We start from the raw sequence: 19,642 nt of genomic DNA, 5'->3' as shown, positions 1-19,642 counted from the left end.
CTGGTTCTCAAAATGTTGTATTATATATTACAAATGTGTTTGTTTGCAGTCCTCCCAATGACAAGAAGTCATTCTGCTCCATTGAAGGAGAGTGGAATGGAGTTATGCACGCTAAGTGGGCATCTGGGGTGAGTTGAGTTTAGAAATGTGATCTCTGCTCGTTGTCAATGTGGGATTTTCAGGAAAGGATTGTTCTTTTACATTTTATACCTGAACTCAAAACACTGAAGGTTGACCTCGTATATTAAAATCAAAATAGAAAGTGTTCATATTTTATTCGTAAAATAGAGTTGAAAGTGTCTCTTTTGAATCCAGGAAAACTCCTTGTTCATTGACACAAAGAAAATGGGCTGTATCAAGAAGAAGGTGAGGAAGTTGGAGGACCAGCTGGAGTATGAGTCCCGCAGGTGAGAAGCCTCTCTCTTCGTACTATCATGGCCACAGAACTACAGTAATAAGTAGCTGTTTTTTATTTGTTCTGTCCACTCCCCTTTCTGTGGTTTTGGGGGTAGTAGCTCCTGTCATGGCATCCACTTTAATGGGGCTATCAATCCAACCAGGCACAAAATAATCAGATTTTAACAATTTATTTTGTTTGGTCTGAAACCTCAAGTCACTTTTGTGTTTGACCCTCAGCCTGTGGAAGGATGTGACGGTCAGCCTGAAGTCGAGAGACATCGATGCAGCAACGGAAGCAAAGCACAGGCTGGAGGAGAAGCAGAGGGGGGAGGCCAGGGAGAGGAAGGAAAACGAAATGCAGTGGGAAACTAGGGTGAGTGTGCCTATTCTTATCACACATCTCCAGAGCCCTGACAGCAATATTAATGGCCACCAGTCCATATCAAGGTTAATAGTTCACGGTCATGATTGTACATTGTTTAATATGTCGATGGAAAGTATATGACTCATAGGGTGCCTCGCTTGCTTGTCAAAATATTTGTGAATTGCAGATGTAAATGTTAACCTGTACCTTTTGGATTTTTGAAAGAGGTATTGTAGTCCCCAATGATTAAGTCTCCATGTTTATTCCCTGCAGTTGTTCCATGAGGATGGAGAGTGCTGGGTCTACGATGAGCCTCTACTGAAAAGAACTGGATCACAGAGGCACTGAGGCCACAGATACAGATCTCGGAGTCTTAATAAGAACTCTTTTTCAAACCACTTCTTATCCAAGCCTTGGAATGACTGATGATTGAACATGTACACAGCTTTGCATTTTCAAAGTTAAAATGGAATGAAATTAAGAAGAAACATCTACGATGTAAAAAAGAAAACCCCTTGTTTTCGCCAACACCACCACCTCCACCTCTCCATCCCCTAAACAACTAAAAGAAGCATAATAACAAAAACAGTACCAATGCCCTTCGGCAACACAAACAAGCTCTCACAATCTGTCAGGAGAATCCCTCGAGGGTCCCCGAGGGGGAGGGTGTTTTGATTGAACAATCCTTGAAAAACAGCGTTCTATATCTCAGGGAAACTGGTGACTGAGGAATGAAAGCTGTACCTCCGGGAGTTTGATGGCCTTATGGTGGAATCACAAGGGGGAGAACTTGGCTTGCCTACAACTAGCTACAGCTGTTTATATATAGATACATATGATGAATATATATTATTTTTTATTTCCTTTCTCTTTCCTTATGGCAATAGTAAATATTTGAGGAAATGAACTCTGTGGCAACACATCAGGAATCATTCCATTTCCCCTGCTACATTTGTCCCCTCTCAAGGTCGTCGACATTGCCTTTCCCAGTGTACTAACTTACCATCTAGTGTGTGTTTATCTGCTCAAGAGGACCAGAAGAAGAACCCAAGAAGTATGCATTTGGAAGGTGGAGTCGAAGAGGAGGACTTGTTTCCATGTTGATTATTTTCCCTTTTGGCATTTATGAACAAATGTATGTTTTGTTTTTCAGATGATTGGGTGACATGTTAAGGAGCTTTAATGAGAGTAGGTTTTATTGAGTGCTGCTAGTGTCCAAATTTGGTTGAGGGTGCACAATGTGCTTTCCAATTGTTGTTCAATAGGAAAGCATATAATAGTCTCATGTCTGCTTTCAAAATAATGGTTAATTCCCAATTCAGTGCAACATCATTTTAACCTCAATAAGCAGATGTTTGGATAAGTACCTAAAATAAAATATAGATTTTTTTCACTTGAGCATATGAATCATTATGTATGTTTGTGGATATTCTTTAGGAACCCATTATGTGCAATATTGTCAGATATGTTCATTTACCCATCAGAAGACGTTTTTATCAGTAAGCAAGGCCAGGTTATACAGTACATGAATTGACTTTTTGGTCAGCGAAAAGGAGTTGTGATCCAGTGACCGAAACCATGTGTAGCGATATAGAGCACATTCCTGCTGAATACACGCATGCAATGATTGCCTGCGGTGAAAAACTCAAATTCAGGTGGATTTTCATCCTATTCTCTCTAAAGTAGGTAAATACTGTATCTTCTAAAATAATAGAATTTACAGAGTTTACACACACAAAAGCCATTATTTTTTTCTTGTTATGTCTTAGTAAATTGATATTGAATTGAGGCCTTGCCATACATTTCCACAGCACTGTTTAGCTTCAAAGGAGCAATCAAAACAATGTATTTTTTATTTCCTTCAAATCATAACACTTGATTGTATCGCATTTTCATGTTCATTGATGCAAAATATTAAATCTCCCTGAGTTTACCTCTGTTTGGTGTTTGACACCCTTCATTAAAAAAAGATTGTGGCATAAAGGCGCTCCATGGTCAATCTGACGTATTCATTGGCCATGCATCATTTACAATGAGTGGTACGGCCTCTGCGGTTGTCAGGGCATTCAAACTTCTTGCGCTTCACGGAGCAGCGCAGAGCTGTTGGGAAGAACGTGAGTTTGTGTTTATACTGGACCTCCCTCCCCCCACGTATCGTCAACCAATCATGTCAATGCGGAACTATACAGAGCCCTCGATGCGGTATGGAGCTCAATTTGGCCTCTGCATGCTCCCAGAGGCCCCGCAATTGCGTCACACAATATATGGCGCCTCATTTTCAGATCAAGAATAAATTGGCTCCAAATGCTGCACGGCCAATGCAGAGAACAGATTGACCATGTATCGTCTTTAGTTTATCACATTCTCATTGGTTAATGGGTCGTACCCTGAGATTGTCCGAGCCAACCCAGAGAAACACAAAATCCTGTTTGGCCAAACATAGAAGACAATGCTGACTTCCCATAAATCAATGCGAATGCATGCCATATAAATTCAACCTCCACGGTTCCACTGGTTTCCTTCGCCTCTTGGGTCTTAAAGAAAGATTATAATCGTGGCTTGTATTGTATATGCCAACTTTTTGTATTCTGTGAAGCACATGCATGTTGCTCCGCTTGAATAGCTATGGCTATTAAACGTGTCAATCTTGGGCAAGGATCTAGTTAGGCCTACTAGCTAGCGAGTGGAAAACAACCAAACTTCACCACGTATCGTGGACAAGTATGTCTCCTTTATCAACCACACACAACTGGATTCTAATAGGCGCTGTTTAATTTAGAAAGTCGAGGTAACTAAATCGCAGGAAAGTAGACCGGAAAGCTAAGCCTCCCATGCTCACATGATGAAATAAGTGTTGGTAGGGACATCTGAGTTAAATTGAAGAAACGCCAAACGTTCTTACCTTGTGAGCAAATGCTATTGCTTTGTATCAATGTTATTGCACTGCGATAGTTAACTGTCATTGTCTCTCATAGGCTCCGTTTTCAGGAATATCCTCGTGGCTCAACTTCGGTAAGAGTGCTAAATTAAATCACTGAAAACCATTTCGCTACTGAGGCTTTTTACTTTAAACTAGTCTGCATTTGTCAATACCAGCTTGCAGGATATTTTATTTTTTGTTTGCAGGTATTGGGGAGAAGTACGTCAAGTGGAATATGCAAAATTAAGTATGCACGATTATCAGGGTCGTAACATCCACGGTATTAGCATGGTTTGGTGTAACCCAAGATTGAGACCTGTCCCACTGATGACCCCATTTCTTACTCTCGACCTGTCAGAATGACAAATCTTCAACCACCTATTGCATGTTCTGAGGCATAGCACGAGTATGACATATCTGTTAAGCACTTTTATTAAACTATATTTTCCCCTTTTACAGCTGCAGACGTTAATCTGTATTTCCCCACTTAATCTCATAGCAATTGTCGCATGTACCCTAAATGATTAGGTTCATAAACATTGGTGATCTCTCAAAAATAAATGTTTTTATTGGCAGTGCAGTTTAATTTAGTTCAGCTCTTCTGGTCTCTGAGCCGAAATGTAATATGCCTTAACTGCAGATGGTTTACATGGTATGAATGAAATTATCTGGACGTGTTATGGTAAATTACCTTGTGCACTCAACCAACGTGAGACTACTATCATCTGATACAATGATGACTGCATAGTTAAGCAGATGAACCATGATGAATATTTAGCGTTGTCTTTCGCTCCTATCTGATGTTGGGTTGATTAGGTCTTTGACCCCTCACTGCATAGGGAAGCATCTAAAGTAGTCTTCCCTGTGGCTCAGTTGGTAGAGCATGGTGTGTGCAACGCCAGCATGGTGTGGGTTTGATTCCCACGGGGGGCCGCGACAAAAAAAAATGTATGAAATGTATGCATTCACTACTGTAAGTCACTCTGGATAAGAGCGTCTGCTAAATGGCTAAAATGTAAAAAAAAAAGGTCATTTCCATTAGCTTCTGAAAGAAATACAAACACTGGACAAAGTTGAAATGGTTTGCCTAGGGTAACATTTTTGACACTGACTGCATTGTTCAGCTGATTCTGTGACAAAGTATCTTTTTTACCTGTGCTGTATCCTTCAAACTGACTAGTCATTATTTGCTGTACTACTTTAACAGGTTCTTTACAGGACTCTGCAGGTGTCCTGATGACCACAAGGTATGACAGGATCCTAGTGGCTGAATGATGTAAGCTACAAAGATCCAAAATGAACTGGCAGTAAAAGGCAGTACTCTCTGAAAGGATGACATAGAATCAGGTCTCTGATCTTGTTGAGGACATAATATTGTCACACTCGTATGATTGGCGGTTGCTTTTTGTGTTCTTGGAAACATTGAGCATTTTGAGTAGTGTAATTTATTTTCAGTCCCAGTAGATGCAGAACAAGGATCTGGTGTGACTAGGATGAATGTGGTGAGCTACAAATATATATATATATTTATTTATTTATTTATTTTAAATAAATATATATATTTATTTATTTATTTTAAATAAATATATATATATATATATATTTATTTATTTTAAATAAAGCTGATGCCATTGAATCAGTTTTCTGATCTTGTTGAGGAGATGCTATTGTTACACTGATCTTAGATTGTGGCCCTTGTCCATCGCGTTCTTGGTCATTTTGACAATGCTTAATTTATTTGCAGAAGCAGTGGAAACAGGCATGATGGATTTCAATTTGAGGAGCTCTCCCTGTCAGGTTGGTTTACATGCCTTTTGTGTCATCCACAACAGGTTACAGTAACTCTTACAAATGTCTGAACTTAGTTATGTTGACTTGACCGTGACTGAGGAACCTGGAGATATTGTCATTACTGCCCTGTTTAATTTCACTCCTCTCTAGATGACTGGATGGTGAATTCACAAATTACTTTGTGTGGCTTTTTAAAATTGTATTTACTTATTTCACCTTTTATTTAACCAGGTAAGCTAGTTGAGAACAAGTTCTCATTTACAACTGCGACCTGGCCAAGATAAAGCAAAGCAGTTCGACACATAGAACAACACAGAGTTACACATGGAATAAACAAACATAGTCTATATACAGTGTGTGCAAATGAGGTAAGATAAGGGAGGTAAGGCAATAAATAGGCCATGTTGGCGAAGTAATTACAATATACCAATTAAACACTGGTGTGATAGATGTGCAGAAGATGAATGTGCAAGTAGAGATACTGGGGTGCAAAGGAGCAAGATAAATAAATACAGTATGGGGATGAGGTAGTTGGATGGGCTATTTACAGATGGGCTATGTACAGGTGCAGTGATCTGTGTGCTGCTCTGACAGCTGGTGCTTAAAGCTAGTGAGGGGGAGTCTCCAGCTTCAGTGATTTTTGCAATTCGTTCCAGTCATTGGCAGCAGAGAACTGGAAGGAAAGGCGGCCAAAGGAGGAATTGGCTTTGGGGGTGACCATACCTGCTGGAGCGCGTGCTACGGGTGGGTGCTGCTATGATGACCAGTGAGCTGAGATAAGACGGGGCTTTACCTAGCAAAGACTTATAGATGACCTGGAGCCAGTGGGTTTGGTGACGAATATGAAGCGAGGGCCAGCCAACGAGAGCATACAGGTCGCAGTGTTGGGTAATATATGGGGCTTTGGTGACAAAACGGGTGGCACTGTGATAGACTGCATCCAATTTGTTGAGTAGAGTGTTGGAGGCTAATTTTGTCGATGACATCACCGAAGTCGAGGTTCGGTAGGATGGTCAGGTTTACAAGGGTATGTTTGGCAGCATGAGTGAAGGATGCTTTGTTGCGAAATAGGAAGCCGATTCTTCTAGATTTAATTTTGGATTGGAGATGCTTCATGTGAGTCTGGAAGGAGAGTTTACAGTCTAGCCAGACACCTAGGTATCTGTAGTTGTCAATGTATTCTAAGTCATATTCTAAGATTTAATGACAAGGTAAGCATGCATGATGCAGTTACCCTTCATTTTCTTTATGAACCTGTGATGATGAGATTCTGCCTAATTATTTCTATGATTATACCTCTACTATTCCATTTATCTGAGGTTGTACATTTGAGTTTGTGGTTGTCTACATTTCGTTTAGGAGTTTTCCCTTTTCTCAGAAATGGGAGGGCTATTGGAAGTTGCTGAAACACTACCATGGGAGACTGCAGTCTGGTTTCTCTCCAGATTGTTTGGATGCATGTCCTAATTATGTGTGGCACGCACTAATTATAGTCACTGTTAGAATGTTTACCTGTGCTGGTATTTAAGACTTACTGGTTTGAGGTACCGCTCTTCCACTTTAGGTACCCAAACAAAGCCGGAAACGGGTGTTTAGATTTTTTAAAATCTTTTTTAATTTTACTCTCCATTGTTATCTTGTGGGGTTGTTCCTTTTTAATTATTTTCTCAGGCAAATCTAGTGGACATTTATTGCAGACTAGTGATTTCATCTTGTAAGATTGAAATGTTTAGTACAATTGTCATTCAAATGTGTTCAATTATGCCTGTCTGACATGTCAATATTAGAAATTAATTGATGGCAAATCAAGATGTTATCCATTTGGGTGATCGGTGCATGTTTTCTTTGCATAGTTAACCATTTTTCATTTGCCGGTCAATTAACATTTCCTGAGCTGTGTCATTTTAAAGTGTGGAAACCTATTGGAATGACACTCGTTGCTTGTTTGAGGAATAACTCTCCTGGCTACTAACTGATAGAGCAAGCTAAATAGCAAGTATTGTAGGATGAGATTGGTACTTTTCATCTTTAGTCTAATAGTGCCTCTGTACAATTCCAGTGGGGTTAGGATAAAGACATTTAATAGTTTTTTGTAATTCAAAGTATGAGGGCTGACACTGAGCATGCCTGGATTATATAAACACTCAATGCCATAATCTGTTAAGGGGTATTGTACCATCTGACCGTAGCATGCATGGCTTATATCTGTTTGATTCCAGGAATCACTAGCTTCCAGTCATAATGGTCAAACCTACTTTTTTCTTTTTTAACCTTGTGCCTAAACTTTTTAAAACAACTTTGTGATTGTGGTAACTAGTGACTAATCGTGATTTGCAATGACTTAGGACCAATCGTGATTTGCTATGACTTAGGACCAATCGTGATTTGCTATGACTTAGGACCAATCGTGATTTGCTATGACTTAGGACCAATCGTGATTTGCTATGACTTAGGAGCAATTCCATAACATTTGTCAGGATTGGCTGCTTGCGTCGTAGGTAGGTGGTATGGTGCGATCAAAAGGTTGAACATACGGATGGTAATAAAATCCATATGTAAATGGTCATGATCATTAAAGCTATGCATTAAACGTTCAATTCTTAATCTCCCTTTAATGTTTTTTTTTTATACTTGTCAAAGGTGGCATCTGCAAAGGGCATGAACTGAACCTAGGAAGTCGAAGTTAGCTGATCAAGCAACTCTAGCCCAGACCTTAGTTGCGTTACAGCTTTGGATTTCATATCCAAAAGTCTAGAGCTTGTTTTATTACTTAATTCAGTAATGCTATACCAGTAGTTGGTGTCATATTGGCTTGGGCCTTCAGCAAATGACGTGTGTGCGAATAATTGCCTAGAACTTTATCTAGAATAACTGCCTGCACTGCAAAATAGTAAATATGATTTAGAATAGCGGAATAGGCCTATCTAAATATTCCATGCTGTTGTGCATTGGCAATTCTAACAAAACTTGATGGGGCCAATTGTGAAGAGGGTACGACAACACCTTTTCCCCTTCAGGAGATTTGATGTGGGTCCCCAGAGCCTCGACGTTCTACAGCTGCACCATTGAGAGCATCCTGACCCATTGCATTACGGCCTGGTATGGCAGCTGCTTGGCATCTGACCGCAAGGCACTAGAGGGTAGTGCGTACGGCTCAATACATCACTGTGGCCAAGCTTCCTGACATCCAGGACATACAGTTCAAGTGGGAAGTTTACATACACCTTAGCCAAATACATTTAAACTCAGTTTTTCACAATTCCTGACAGTTAATCCTAGTAAATATTCCCTGTTTTATGTCAGTTAGGATCACCACTTTATTTTAAGAATGTGAAATGTCAGAATAATAGTGAGTGATTTATTTCCTTTTTTATTTCTTTCATCACATGCCCAGTGGGTCAGAAGTTTACATACACTCAATTAGTATTTGGTAGCATTGCCTTTAAATTGCTTAACCTGTTTGTGATGGGGCAGTATTTTCACGGCCGGATAAAAAACGTACCCGATTTAATCTGGTTACTACTCCTGCCCAGAAACTAGAATATGCATATAATTAGTAGATTTGGATAGAAAACACTCTAAAGTTTCTAAAACTGTTTGAATGGTGTCTGTGAGTATAACATAACTCATATGGCAGGCCAAAACCTGAGAAGATTCCATACAGGAAGTGCCCTGTCTGACAATTTGTTGTCCTTCTGTAGCATCTCTATCGAAAATACAGCATCTGTGCTGTAATGTGACATTTTCTAAGGCTTCCATTGGTTCTCAGAAGGCGCCAGAAAGTGGAATGGGGTGTCTGCAGTCTCTGGGCAAAGAACAGCAGGAGAATTTGTGAGTGGTCAGGCTGGGAACAGTGACACTGGAGATGCGCGTCCACGAGACTACTCCATTTTTTTTCTTTCAGCCTTTGAATGAATACAACGTCGCCCGGTTGGAATATTATCGCTATTTTACGAGAAAAATAGCATAAAAATTGATTTTAAACAGCGTTTGACATGCTTCTAAGTACGGTAATGGAATATTTTGAAATTTGTCACGAAATGCGCACCCTTCGTATAGTGACCTGAACGCACGAACAAAACAGAGCTATTTGAATATAACTATGGATTATTTGGAACCAAAACAACATTTGTTGTTGAAGTAGAAGTCCTGGGAGTGCATTCTGACGAAGAACAGCAAAGGTAATCCAATTTATTAATAGTAATTCTGAGTTTGGTGAGCCCCAAACTTGGTGGGTGTCAAATTAGCTAGCCTGTGATGGCCGGGCTATGTACTCAGAATATTGCAAAAATGTGCTTTCGCCGAAAAGCTATTTTAAAATCTGACACCGTGATTGCATAAAGGAGTTCTGTATCTATAATTCTTAAAATAATTAGTTTTTTGTGAACGTTTATCATGAGTAATTTAGTAAATTCACCGGAAGTTTGCAGTGGGTATGCTAGTTCTGAACATCACGTGCTAATGTAAAAAGCTGTTTTTTGATATAAATATGAGCTTGATTGAACAAAACATGCATGTATTGAATAACATAATGTCTTAGGAGTGTCATCTGATGAAGATCATCAAAAGTTAGTTCTGCATTTAGCTGTGGTTTTGGTTTTTGTGACACATGCTTGCTTTGAAAATGACTGTGTGATTATTTTTGGCAGGGTACTCTCCTGACATAATCTAATGTTTTGCTTTCGCTGTAAAGCCTTTTTGAAATCGGACAATGTGGTTGGATTAATGAGAGTCTTGTCTTTAAAATGGTGTAAAATAGTCATGTTTGAGAAATTGAAGTTATAGCATTTTTTAGGTATTTGTATTTCGCGCCACGCTCTACCATTGGATATTGGCGTCTGTCCCTAAAAGGTTAACTTGGGTCAAACGTTTCGGGAAGCTTCCCACAATAAGTTGGGTGAATTTTGGCCCATTCCTCCTGACAGAGCTGGTGTAACTGAGTCAGGTTTGTAGGCCTCCTTGCTAGCACATGCTTTTTCAGTTCTGCCCACACATTTTCTATAGGATTGAGGTCATGGCTTTGTGATGGCTACTCCAATACCTTGACTTTGTTGTCCTTAAGCCATCTTGCCACAACTTTGGAAGGTATGCTTGGGGTCATAGTCCATTTGGAAGACCCATTTACGACCAAAGCTTTAACTTTGACTGGTGTCTTGAGATGTTGCTTCAAAATATCCACATCATTTTCCTTCCTCACGATGCCATCTATAATGTGAAGTGAACCAGTCCCTCCGGCAGCAAAGAACCCCCACAACATGATGCTGCCACCCCCGTGCTTCACGGTTGAGATGGTGTTCTTCGGCTTGCAAGCTTCCCCCTTTTTCCTCCAAACATAAAGATGGTCATTATGGCCAAACAGTTCTATTTTTGTTTCATCAGACCAGAGGATATTTCTCCAAAAAGTACGATCTTTGTCCCCATGTGCAGTTGCATACTGTAGTCTGGCTTTTTTTATGGCGGTTTTGGAGCAGTGGCTTCTTCCTTACTGAGCGGCCTTTCAGGTTATATATCTATATAGGACTCGTTTTACTGTGGATATAGATACTTTTGTACCGGTTTCCTCCAGCATCTTCACAAGGTCCTTTGCTGCTGTTCTGGGATTGATTTGCACTTTTCGCACCGAAGTACGTTCATCTCTAAGAGACAGAACTTGTCTCCTTCCTGAGCGGTATGACGGCCGACGGCGTTTGGAAATTGCTCCCAAGGATGAACCAGACTTGTGCAGGTCTACAATATTTTTCTGAGGTCTTGGCTGATTTCTTTTGATTTTTCCCATGATGTCAAGCAATGAGTTTGAAGGTAGGCCTTGAAATACATCCACAGGTACACCTCCAATTGACTCAAATGATGTCAATTAGCCTATCAGAAGCTTCTAAAGCCATGACATAATTTTCAGGAATTTTCCAAGCTGTTTAAAGGCACAGTCAACTTAGTGTATGTAAACTTCTGACCCACTGGAATTGTGATACAGTGAAATAATCTGTCTGTAAACAATTGTTGGAAAAATTACTTGTCATGCACAAAGTAGATGTCCTAACCGACTTGCCAAAACTATAGTTTGTTAATAAGAAATTTGTGGAGTGGTTGAAAAACAAGTTTTATTGACTCCAACCTAAGTGTATGTAAACTTCCGACTTCAACTGTATATACTAAACGGAGGAAGGCCAAAAAATTCTCACGTCATAGACAGTTCTCTCTGCTATAGCACGGCAAGCGGTACCAGAGTGCCAAGTCTAGGACCAAACGGCTCCTTAACCGCTTCTAACCCCTAGCCATAAGACTGCTGAACAACTAGTCAAATTGCCACCTTGACTATTTACATTGATTGAAATGTACAGCAACAGAATTCAGAACATAGGCCGTTCTTAGTGTTTTCCCTGTACACCAAGTCAGAATCGTAGCATAAATAAAGGGGGCAGATAATGAAAGTTCTTACAATATTCAATGATTACATTTCTCAAAAACAGGTTCTAGGCTACATGTGCAACACCAAGTCAGAACAGGAGGTTAAAATAGACCAAATTATTAGTGAGACACATGGGCTACTAACAGCTTACGACACAACATACACTTAATATTACTTTCTTAGCTACAGTATACATATCTCCCTGGCATATTACACCATTTATGCATCACCATACAATACATTTTTGGACTCACCTTGTTGTGTTGTGCCTACTTGAACAAGAAGGTGGTGCGGCGGTCCTTCGTGGGCAAATTTTGTCATCAAAGTCCGGCATTCTCTGGATTTATGGTGCTTTCAAGACAATTGGGAACAAGAAATAAATATAAAGTTTATTCATGATGACTTCAGTGATCTTCAGGTAGTAGCCCTAGAGAGAATCCCGAATCCCCAATTTTTATAATTCCGAGTTGGATGAAAGTTCTAAAAGTTTTTTTCCCCCGAGATCCCAGTTGTCTTGAACTCACTAAAGTTAGATTTTGCAGTTCCGAGTGAAGTTGTTTTGAGCTCGTCACAAATCATGCTTTTTTGACAGCATGGCCAATGTTGAGTGTTTATATTTTAAAACTAGGAAAATAGACCCTTAATCTTAGACTTGAGACCACACAGCCACTCCCCTGAATAGCAGGCTAATGATTGCTTTGCAATGATTGCAGTTAGCCACAGATTCCTAACAATCAATCACATTTATTTATAAAACCCTTCTTACATCAGCTGATGTCACAAAGTGCTGTACAGAAACCTAGCCTAAAACCACAAACAGCAAGCAATGCAGGTGTAGAAGTACGGTGTCTAGGAAAAACTCCCTAGAAAGGCCGAAACCTAGAGGAACCAGGTTATGAGGGGTGGCCAGTCCTCTTCTGGCTGTGCCGGGTGGAGATGTTAAAATGTTCATGGATGACCAGCAGGGTCAAATAGTAATGATCACAGTGGTTGTCGAGGGTGCAACAGGTCAACACCTCAGGAGTAAATGTCATTTGGCTTTTCATAGCCGATAATTCAGAGTATCTCTACCGGTCATGCTGTTGCTAGAGAGTTGAAAACAGCAGGTCTGGGACAGGTAGCACGTCCACTGAACAGGTCAGGGTTCCATAGCCGCAAGCAGAACAGTTGGAACTGGAGTAGCAGCACGACCAGATGTACTAGGGACAGCAAAGAGTCATCAGGCCAGGTAGGTCTGAGGCATGGTCCTAGGGCTCAGGTCCTCCTCCGAGAGAGAGAGAAAGAAAGAAAGAAAGAAAGAGAGAAAGAAAGGCGAGAGAGAATTAGAGAGAGCATACTTAAATTCACACAGGACACCAGATAAGACAGGAAAAATATTCCAGATATAACAGACTGACCCTAGCCCCCCAACACAAACTATTGCAGCATAAATACTGGAGGCTGAGACAGGAGGTGTTGGGAGACACTGTGTTCCCGTCCAACGATACCCCCGGACAGAGCCAAACAGGCAGGATATAAACCCACCCACTTTGCCAAAGCACAGCCCCCACACCACTAGAGGGATATCTTCAACCACGAACTTACTATCCTGAGACAAGGCCATGTATAACCCATGAAGATCTCCCCTACGGCACGAATCCAAGGGGGGGCGCCAACCCGGACAGGAAGATCACGTCAGTGACTCAACCCACTCAAGTGGCGCACCCCTCCTAGGGATGGCATGGAAGAGCACCAGTAAGCCAGTGACTCAGTCCCTGTAATAGGGTTTGAGGCAGAGAATCCCAGTGGAGAGAGGGGAACTGGCCAAGCAGAGACAGCAAGGGCGGTTCATTGCTCCAGTGCATTTCTGTTCACCTTCACACCTGGGCCAGACTACACTCAATCATAGGACCTACTGAAGAGATGAGTCTTCAGTAAAGACTTAAAGGTCAAGACCGATTCTGCGTCTCAAACATGGATAGGCAGACCATTCCATAAAAATGGAGCTCTATAGCAGAAAGCCCTGCCTCCAGCTGTTTTTGTTTAGAAAATCTAGGGACAGTAAGGAGGCCTGCGTTTTGAGACTGTAGAGTACGTGTAGGTATGTACGGCAGGACCAAATCGGAAAGATAGGTAGGAGCAAGCCCATGTAATGCTTTGTAGGTTAGCAGTAAAAGCTTGAAATCAGCTCTAGCTTTAACAGGAAGCCAGTGTAGAGGCTAGCACTGGAGTAATATGAATTTTTTTTCAGTTCTAGTCAAGATTCTAGCAGCTGTGTTTAGCACTAACTGAAGTTTATTTAGTGCTTTATCCGGGTAGCCAAAAAGTATAGCATTGCAGTAGTCTAACTTAGAAGTGACGAAAGCATGTATACATTTTTCTGCATCATTTTTGGACAGAAAGTTTCTGATTTTTGCAATGTTACCTAGATGGAAAAAAGCTGTCCTTGAAACAGTCTTGATGTTCGTCAAAAGAGAGATCAGAATCCAGAGTAACGCCGAGGTCCTTCAGTTTTATTTGAGACGACTGTACAATCATCAAGATTAATTGTCAGATCCAACAGAAGATCTCTTTGTTTTTTGGGACCTAGAACTAGCATCTCTGTTTTGTCCGAGTTTAAAAGTAGAACATTTGCCACCATCCACTTCCTTATGTCTGAAACACAGGCTTCCAGGGGGTGCAATTTTGGGGCTTCACCATGTTTCATCGAAATGTACAGCTGTGTGTCGTCCGCATAGCAGTGAAAGTTAACATTATGTTTCCGTATGACATTATCATGAGGTAAAATATATAGTGGTCACAAAACGGAGCCTTGAGGAACACCAAAATGTACAGTTGATTTGTCAGAGGACAAACCATTTACAGAGACAAACTGATATCTTTCCGACAGATAAGATTTAAACCAGGCCAGAACTTGTCGTGTAGACCAATTTGGGTTTACAATCTCTCCAAAAGAATGTGGTGATCGATGGTATCAAAAGCAGCACTAAGGTCTAGGAGCACGAGGACAGATGCCATGGTCTGACGCCATTAAAATGTAATTTACCACCTTCACAAGTGCATTCTCAGTGCTATGATGGGGTCTAAAACCAGACTGAAGCATTTCGTATACATTGTTTGTCTTCAGGAAGGCAGTGAGTTGCTGCGCAACTACTTTTTCAAAATATTTTGAGAGGAAAGGGAGATTCGATATAGGCCGATAGTTTTTTTAATATTTTCTGGGTCAAGGTTTGGCTTTTTCAAGAGAGGCTTTATTACTGCCACTTTTAGTGAGTTTGGTACACATCCGGTGGGTAGAGAGACGTTTATTGTGTTCAACATAGGAGGGCCAAGCACAGGAAGCAGCTCTTTCAGTAGTTTAGTTGGAATAGGGTCCAAGGTTTAGAGGCCATGATTATTTTCATCAATGTGTCAAGAGATATAGTATTAAAAAACGTGAGTGTCTCCCTTGATCCTAGGTCCTGGCAGAGTTGTGTAGACTCAGGACATCTGAGCTTTGGAGGAATACGCAGATTTAAAGAGTCCGTAATTTGCTTTCTAATGATCATGATCTTTTCGTCAAAGAAGTTCATGATGAATTTAACACTGATGAAGTGAAAGCCATCCTCTTTTGGAAATGCTGCTTTTTAGTTAACTTTGCGACAGTATCAAAATACATTTTGGATTGTTCTTATTTTCCTCAATTAAGTTAGAAAAATAGGATGATCGAACAGCAGTGAGAGCTTTTCGATACTGCACGGTAGTGTCTTTCCAAGCTAGTCGGAACACTTCCAGTTTGGTGTTGCGCCATTTCCGTTCCAATTTGCTGAAAGCTTGCTTCAGAGCTCAGGTATTTTCTGTATACCAGGGAGCTAGTTTCTTATGACAAATGTTTTTTGTTTTTAGGGGTGCGACTGAATCTAGGGTATTACGCAAGGTTAAATTGAGTTCCCCAGTTAGGTGGTTAACTGATTTTTTTTACTCTGACGTCTTTGGGTAGGTGGTGGGAGTCTGGAAGGTCATCTAGGAATCTTTGGGTTGTCTGAGAATTTATAGTACGGCTTTTGATGATCCTTGGTTGGGGTCTTAGCAGATTATTTGTTGCGATTGCAAACGTAATAAAATCCGATAGTCCAGGATTATGAGGAAAAAGATCCACAACATTTATTCCACGGGACAAAACTAGGTCCAGAGTATGACACTGGCAGTGAATAGGTCCGGAGACATGTTGGACAAAACCCACTGAGTCGATGATCGCTCTGAAAGCCTTTTGGAGTGGGTCTGTGGACTTTTCCATGTGAATATTAAAGTGACCAAGAATTAGAATATTATCTGCCATGACTACAAGGTCCGATAGGAATTCAGGGAACTCAGTGATGAATGCTGTATATGGTCCAGGAGGCCTGTAAACAGTAGCTATAAAAAGTGATTGAGTAGGCTGCATAGATTTCATGACTAGAAGCTCAAAAGATGAAAAAGCAGTCGTTTTTTTTTTGGTAAATTGAAATTTGCTATCGTGAATGGAGGAGGTCTTTATTCCAGTGAGATTGCTAAGCCGCACACCGCCATGTTTAGTTTTGCCCAACCTAGATCGAGGCACAGACACGGTCTCAATGGGGATAGTTGAGCTGACTACACTGACTGCTAGTGGCAGACTCCACTCATAACAAACCACTCATTGTTGAATTTGCGATTTCCAACTTGTGTAATGTTTATGGCCGATAAGCACCGATACGTTTTATCTATAATTTATCTTCATTATTTCTCTTCATATGACAAGGATTAAAAAGGATTTGCAAATAGATTGTCGACTTGATTCATGATGATGATTGCGAGCAAAAATGTTGAAAGTACGATGTTGACAGTCCAATCAAAGCTACTGTAGATATAACGTGATTTGACGTAATTTATCTGTGGCCAATGACCTTGAGCCTTCTTGGATGGGCACTTCTATTGTAACTCTATGGCACCACCCAAGGGGCTTGAATATGTGACAAATATAACAGCAGAGGGTGCACCCCCCTATCCACATCAACGGGACAGTAGTGGAGAAGGTGGAAAGTTTTAAGGTCCTTGGCATACACATCACGGACAAACTGAAATGGTCCACCCACACAGACAGCATGGTGAAGAAGGCGCAGCAGCGCCTCTTCAACCTCAGGAGGCTGAAGAAATTTGGCTTGTCACCAAAAACACTCACAAACTTTTACAGATGCACAATCGAGAGCATCCTGTCTGGCTGTATCACCGCCTGGTACGGCAACTGCTCCGCCCACAACCGTAAGGCTCTCCAGAGGGTAGTGAGGTCTGCCCAACGCATCACCGGGGGCAAACTACCTGCTCTCCAGGACACCTACACCACCCGATGTCACAGGAAGGCCAAAAAGGTAATCAAGGACAACAATCACCCGAGCCACAGCCTGTTCACCCCACTATCATCCAGAAGGTGAGGTCAGGACAGGTGCATCAAAGCTGGGACCGAGAGACTGAAAAACAGCTTCTATCTCAAGGCCATCAGACTGTTAAACAGCCATCACTAACATTGAGTGGCTGCTGCCAACATACTGACTCAATCTCTAGCAACTTTAAAAATTGGATGTAATAAATGTATCACTAGTCACTTTAAACTATGCCACTTTATATAATGTGTACATACACTACTCATCTCAAATGTATATACTGTACTCTATACCATCTACTGCATCTTGCCTATGCCGTTCGGCCATCGCTCATCCATATATATTTTTATGTACATGTTCTTATTCATTCCTTTACACTTGTGTGTATAAGGTAGTTGTTGTGAAATTGTTAGATTACTTGTTAGATATTACTGCATGGTCGGAACTAGAAGCACAAGCATTTCGTTACACATGGTTAGCAGATGTTAATGCAAGTGTATGTGACATAAAATTTGATTTAATTTTAAATATGAATGCCAAAATAACATGCAAAACAGGGAAGCCCCTCAAAATATATATATTTTATTTATTTTTGCTTAAAATGTGGGGCTCAAAACAGGCTCTGCCCCCACCTGCCCTGAATGACGGGTCGCCACTGCTGTTGTGTGTTATTTAATGGCAATATAATTGCATTTATTTGTTTATACGCTCATGGGGCTACTGTAGTGATCATGTAACCTAATGAATCACGCTTTTTCCAGTATTTAGGAGCATGGACTGTAGGCCTAAAAATCGGCATTTTGACTGTATTAGTGAATTCCAGTCTGTATGTAGGCTTGTTATAGCCATTTGCGTTGCACAACACCATCGCGCAGAGGCTATATCCATATCAAATGAGACAAAATATTAAGTCTTGGCTATAACCTGTCCTGAGCGAAATAGCCATGGCCTGTTTTGCATGTTATTTTGGCATTAATACGTGTCACATATCAATTTGCAAACAATGTAAAAAAATATATATATAATTGAGCTAATAAAGCCGCATGCAAACATGGCCTCTTTTTTTGTTTTCTTGAGTAAGGGAGCTCCAAAATGCAGGTGTTTCAGCCTAGCTCAGTGCTTTGTGTGGTGGTGGGGCAAGCCAGCAGAAAATATGGAGTGTTGCTCTGTAATTGGCTCAGTGTTCTGTCACTCATGGAGACACTACGTCACCGCCAAGTCCAAGGGGAGAGCTCGAAAATTCAAGCCCCTTGGGTGCTGCCATAGAGGTACATTAGAAGTGCCCATCCAATAAGGCTCAAGGTCATTGGCCACAGATACAATTACGTCAAATCACGTTATATCTACAGTAGCTTTGATTGGACTGTCAACATCATACTTTCAAAATCTTAGCTTGCAGTCATCACCAGTACCCAAAATGATAGCTATTGTTATTTTACTGCTGCTCTTTAATTATTTGTGATTTGTATTTGTTATTCTTAAGTAAGAAATAAATAAATTAATTAAACTGCATTGTTGGTTAGGGCTTGTAAGGAAGCATTTCTCTGTAAGGTCTACTACTCCTGTTGTCTTCCGTGCATGTGACTAATAAAATTGTATTTGATCAATTGCAATGCCAGCAAGTTGAAGGCCTATTTTTTTTTGGGATACACTTAAATGAAAAATGTAAATAAAGTGATAGGCTAAAGACCATTGGAGAATTTAGATAATAGAATACACAAATGGATAAGACTGTTCTATTCTCTTTAATTTAGTTCCTATTGCAATTCAGACAAATTACTGAATAGATGACATTAACTAACTGAACTGAATGAAGGATTAATTAAATGTTTAAATATGTTGGAATGATGGCTAGTCGGCAAATAGGCCTACATTATTTATGTTTATTTAACCTTTATTTAGCATTAAGGTATAATGACTATGGCTGCATGCCTCCAGGAGGACATCTTCTGAGGTTGAAGGGAGCTTTTCCAAAGGCCCATAGAGATCACAAGCTCTTCAAATTGGCAGCAGTGTTGCGGTGGAGGGAATAGCCTATACAGAGACTACCTAAAACCACTGCAGCAGAGTTATTGTAAAGTGTGAGAATACATTTATGCCAGATTTAGCCTACGTTTAACCTCTCCCTTGTTAATCTCAAAATCCATATGTTCATGACCTGATTCATATAAATCATGTCAAATTTATTTTTTATTCATATTAACCCCTCCTACAGAATGTGCTTTGGCAAGATTTTGAGTGATGAAATAAATATCCAAATATTTTGAGTGGCAAAGACTCAAGTGGTCATACATAATTCATAGTTTCACTAAACACCTATTATTATTCTGTTTTATTGTTCCTGCTGTAGAGATACACTTAGCGGACTGAAACTTCACTGTTGTAGGCATAATCAAATCAAATTT

At 40.5% G+C, this 19,642-nt stretch overlaps 1 protein-coding gene and 3 non-coding genes across 7 annotated transcripts in view; all 4 read left to right on the top strand.

The window, feature by feature from the left end:
• The window catches only part of LOC106613904 (oxysterol-binding protein-related protein 9), a 46,700-nt gene extending 44,004 nt beyond the window's left edge, over positions 1 to 2,696 (top strand). For all 4 annotated transcript variants that reach the window (XM_014216656.3, XM_014216655.3, XM_014216660.3 and 1 more), the window contains 4 exons: positions 50 to 128; positions 316 to 407; positions 637 to 772; positions 1,037 to 2,696. In XM_014216656.3, the coding sequence (XP_014072131.1) occupies positions 50 to 128; positions 316 to 407; positions 637 to 772; positions 1,037 to 1,111 (382 nt within the window). In that variant the 3' untranslated portion in view covers positions 1,112 to 2,696. The remainder of the gene's footprint in view (positions 1 to 49; positions 129 to 315; positions 408 to 636; positions 773 to 1,036) is intronic.
• A 901-nt stretch (positions 2,697 to 3,597) lies between these two features.
• LOC123724986 (small nucleolar RNA SNORD74) lies at positions 3,598 to 3,673 on the top strand. The gene has a single exon (XR_006757463.1). It is a non-coding gene; the product is annotated as a small nucleolar RNA SNORD74 (small nucleolar RNA).
• Positions 3,674 to 4,408: 735 nt separating this feature from the next.
• Positions 4,409 to 4,492, top strand: LOC123724987 (small nucleolar RNA snR60/Z15/Z230/Z193/J17). The gene has a single exon (XR_006757464.1). It is a non-coding gene; the product is annotated as a small nucleolar RNA snR60/Z15/Z230/Z193/J17 (small nucleolar RNA).
• A 2,233-nt stretch (positions 4,493 to 6,725) lies between these two features.
• On the top strand, positions 6,726 to 6,796 carry LOC123724985 (small nucleolar RNA SNORD47). The gene has a single exon (XR_006757462.1). It is a non-coding gene; the product is annotated as a small nucleolar RNA SNORD47 (small nucleolar RNA).
• Positions 6,797 to 19,642: the final 12,846 nt, after the last annotated feature.

The sequence above is a fragment of the Salmo salar genome, chromosome 10 (genome assembly GCF_965601325.2).
Source record: "Salmo salar chromosome 10, fSalSal1, whole genome shotgun sequence".
NCBI classification, from domain to species: Eukaryota; Metazoa; Chordata; class Actinopteri; order Salmoniformes; family Salmonidae; genus Salmo; species Salmo salar.
Note: the sequence above shows the minus strand (reverse complement) of the source record. Positions and strands in the feature narration are given on the sequence as shown.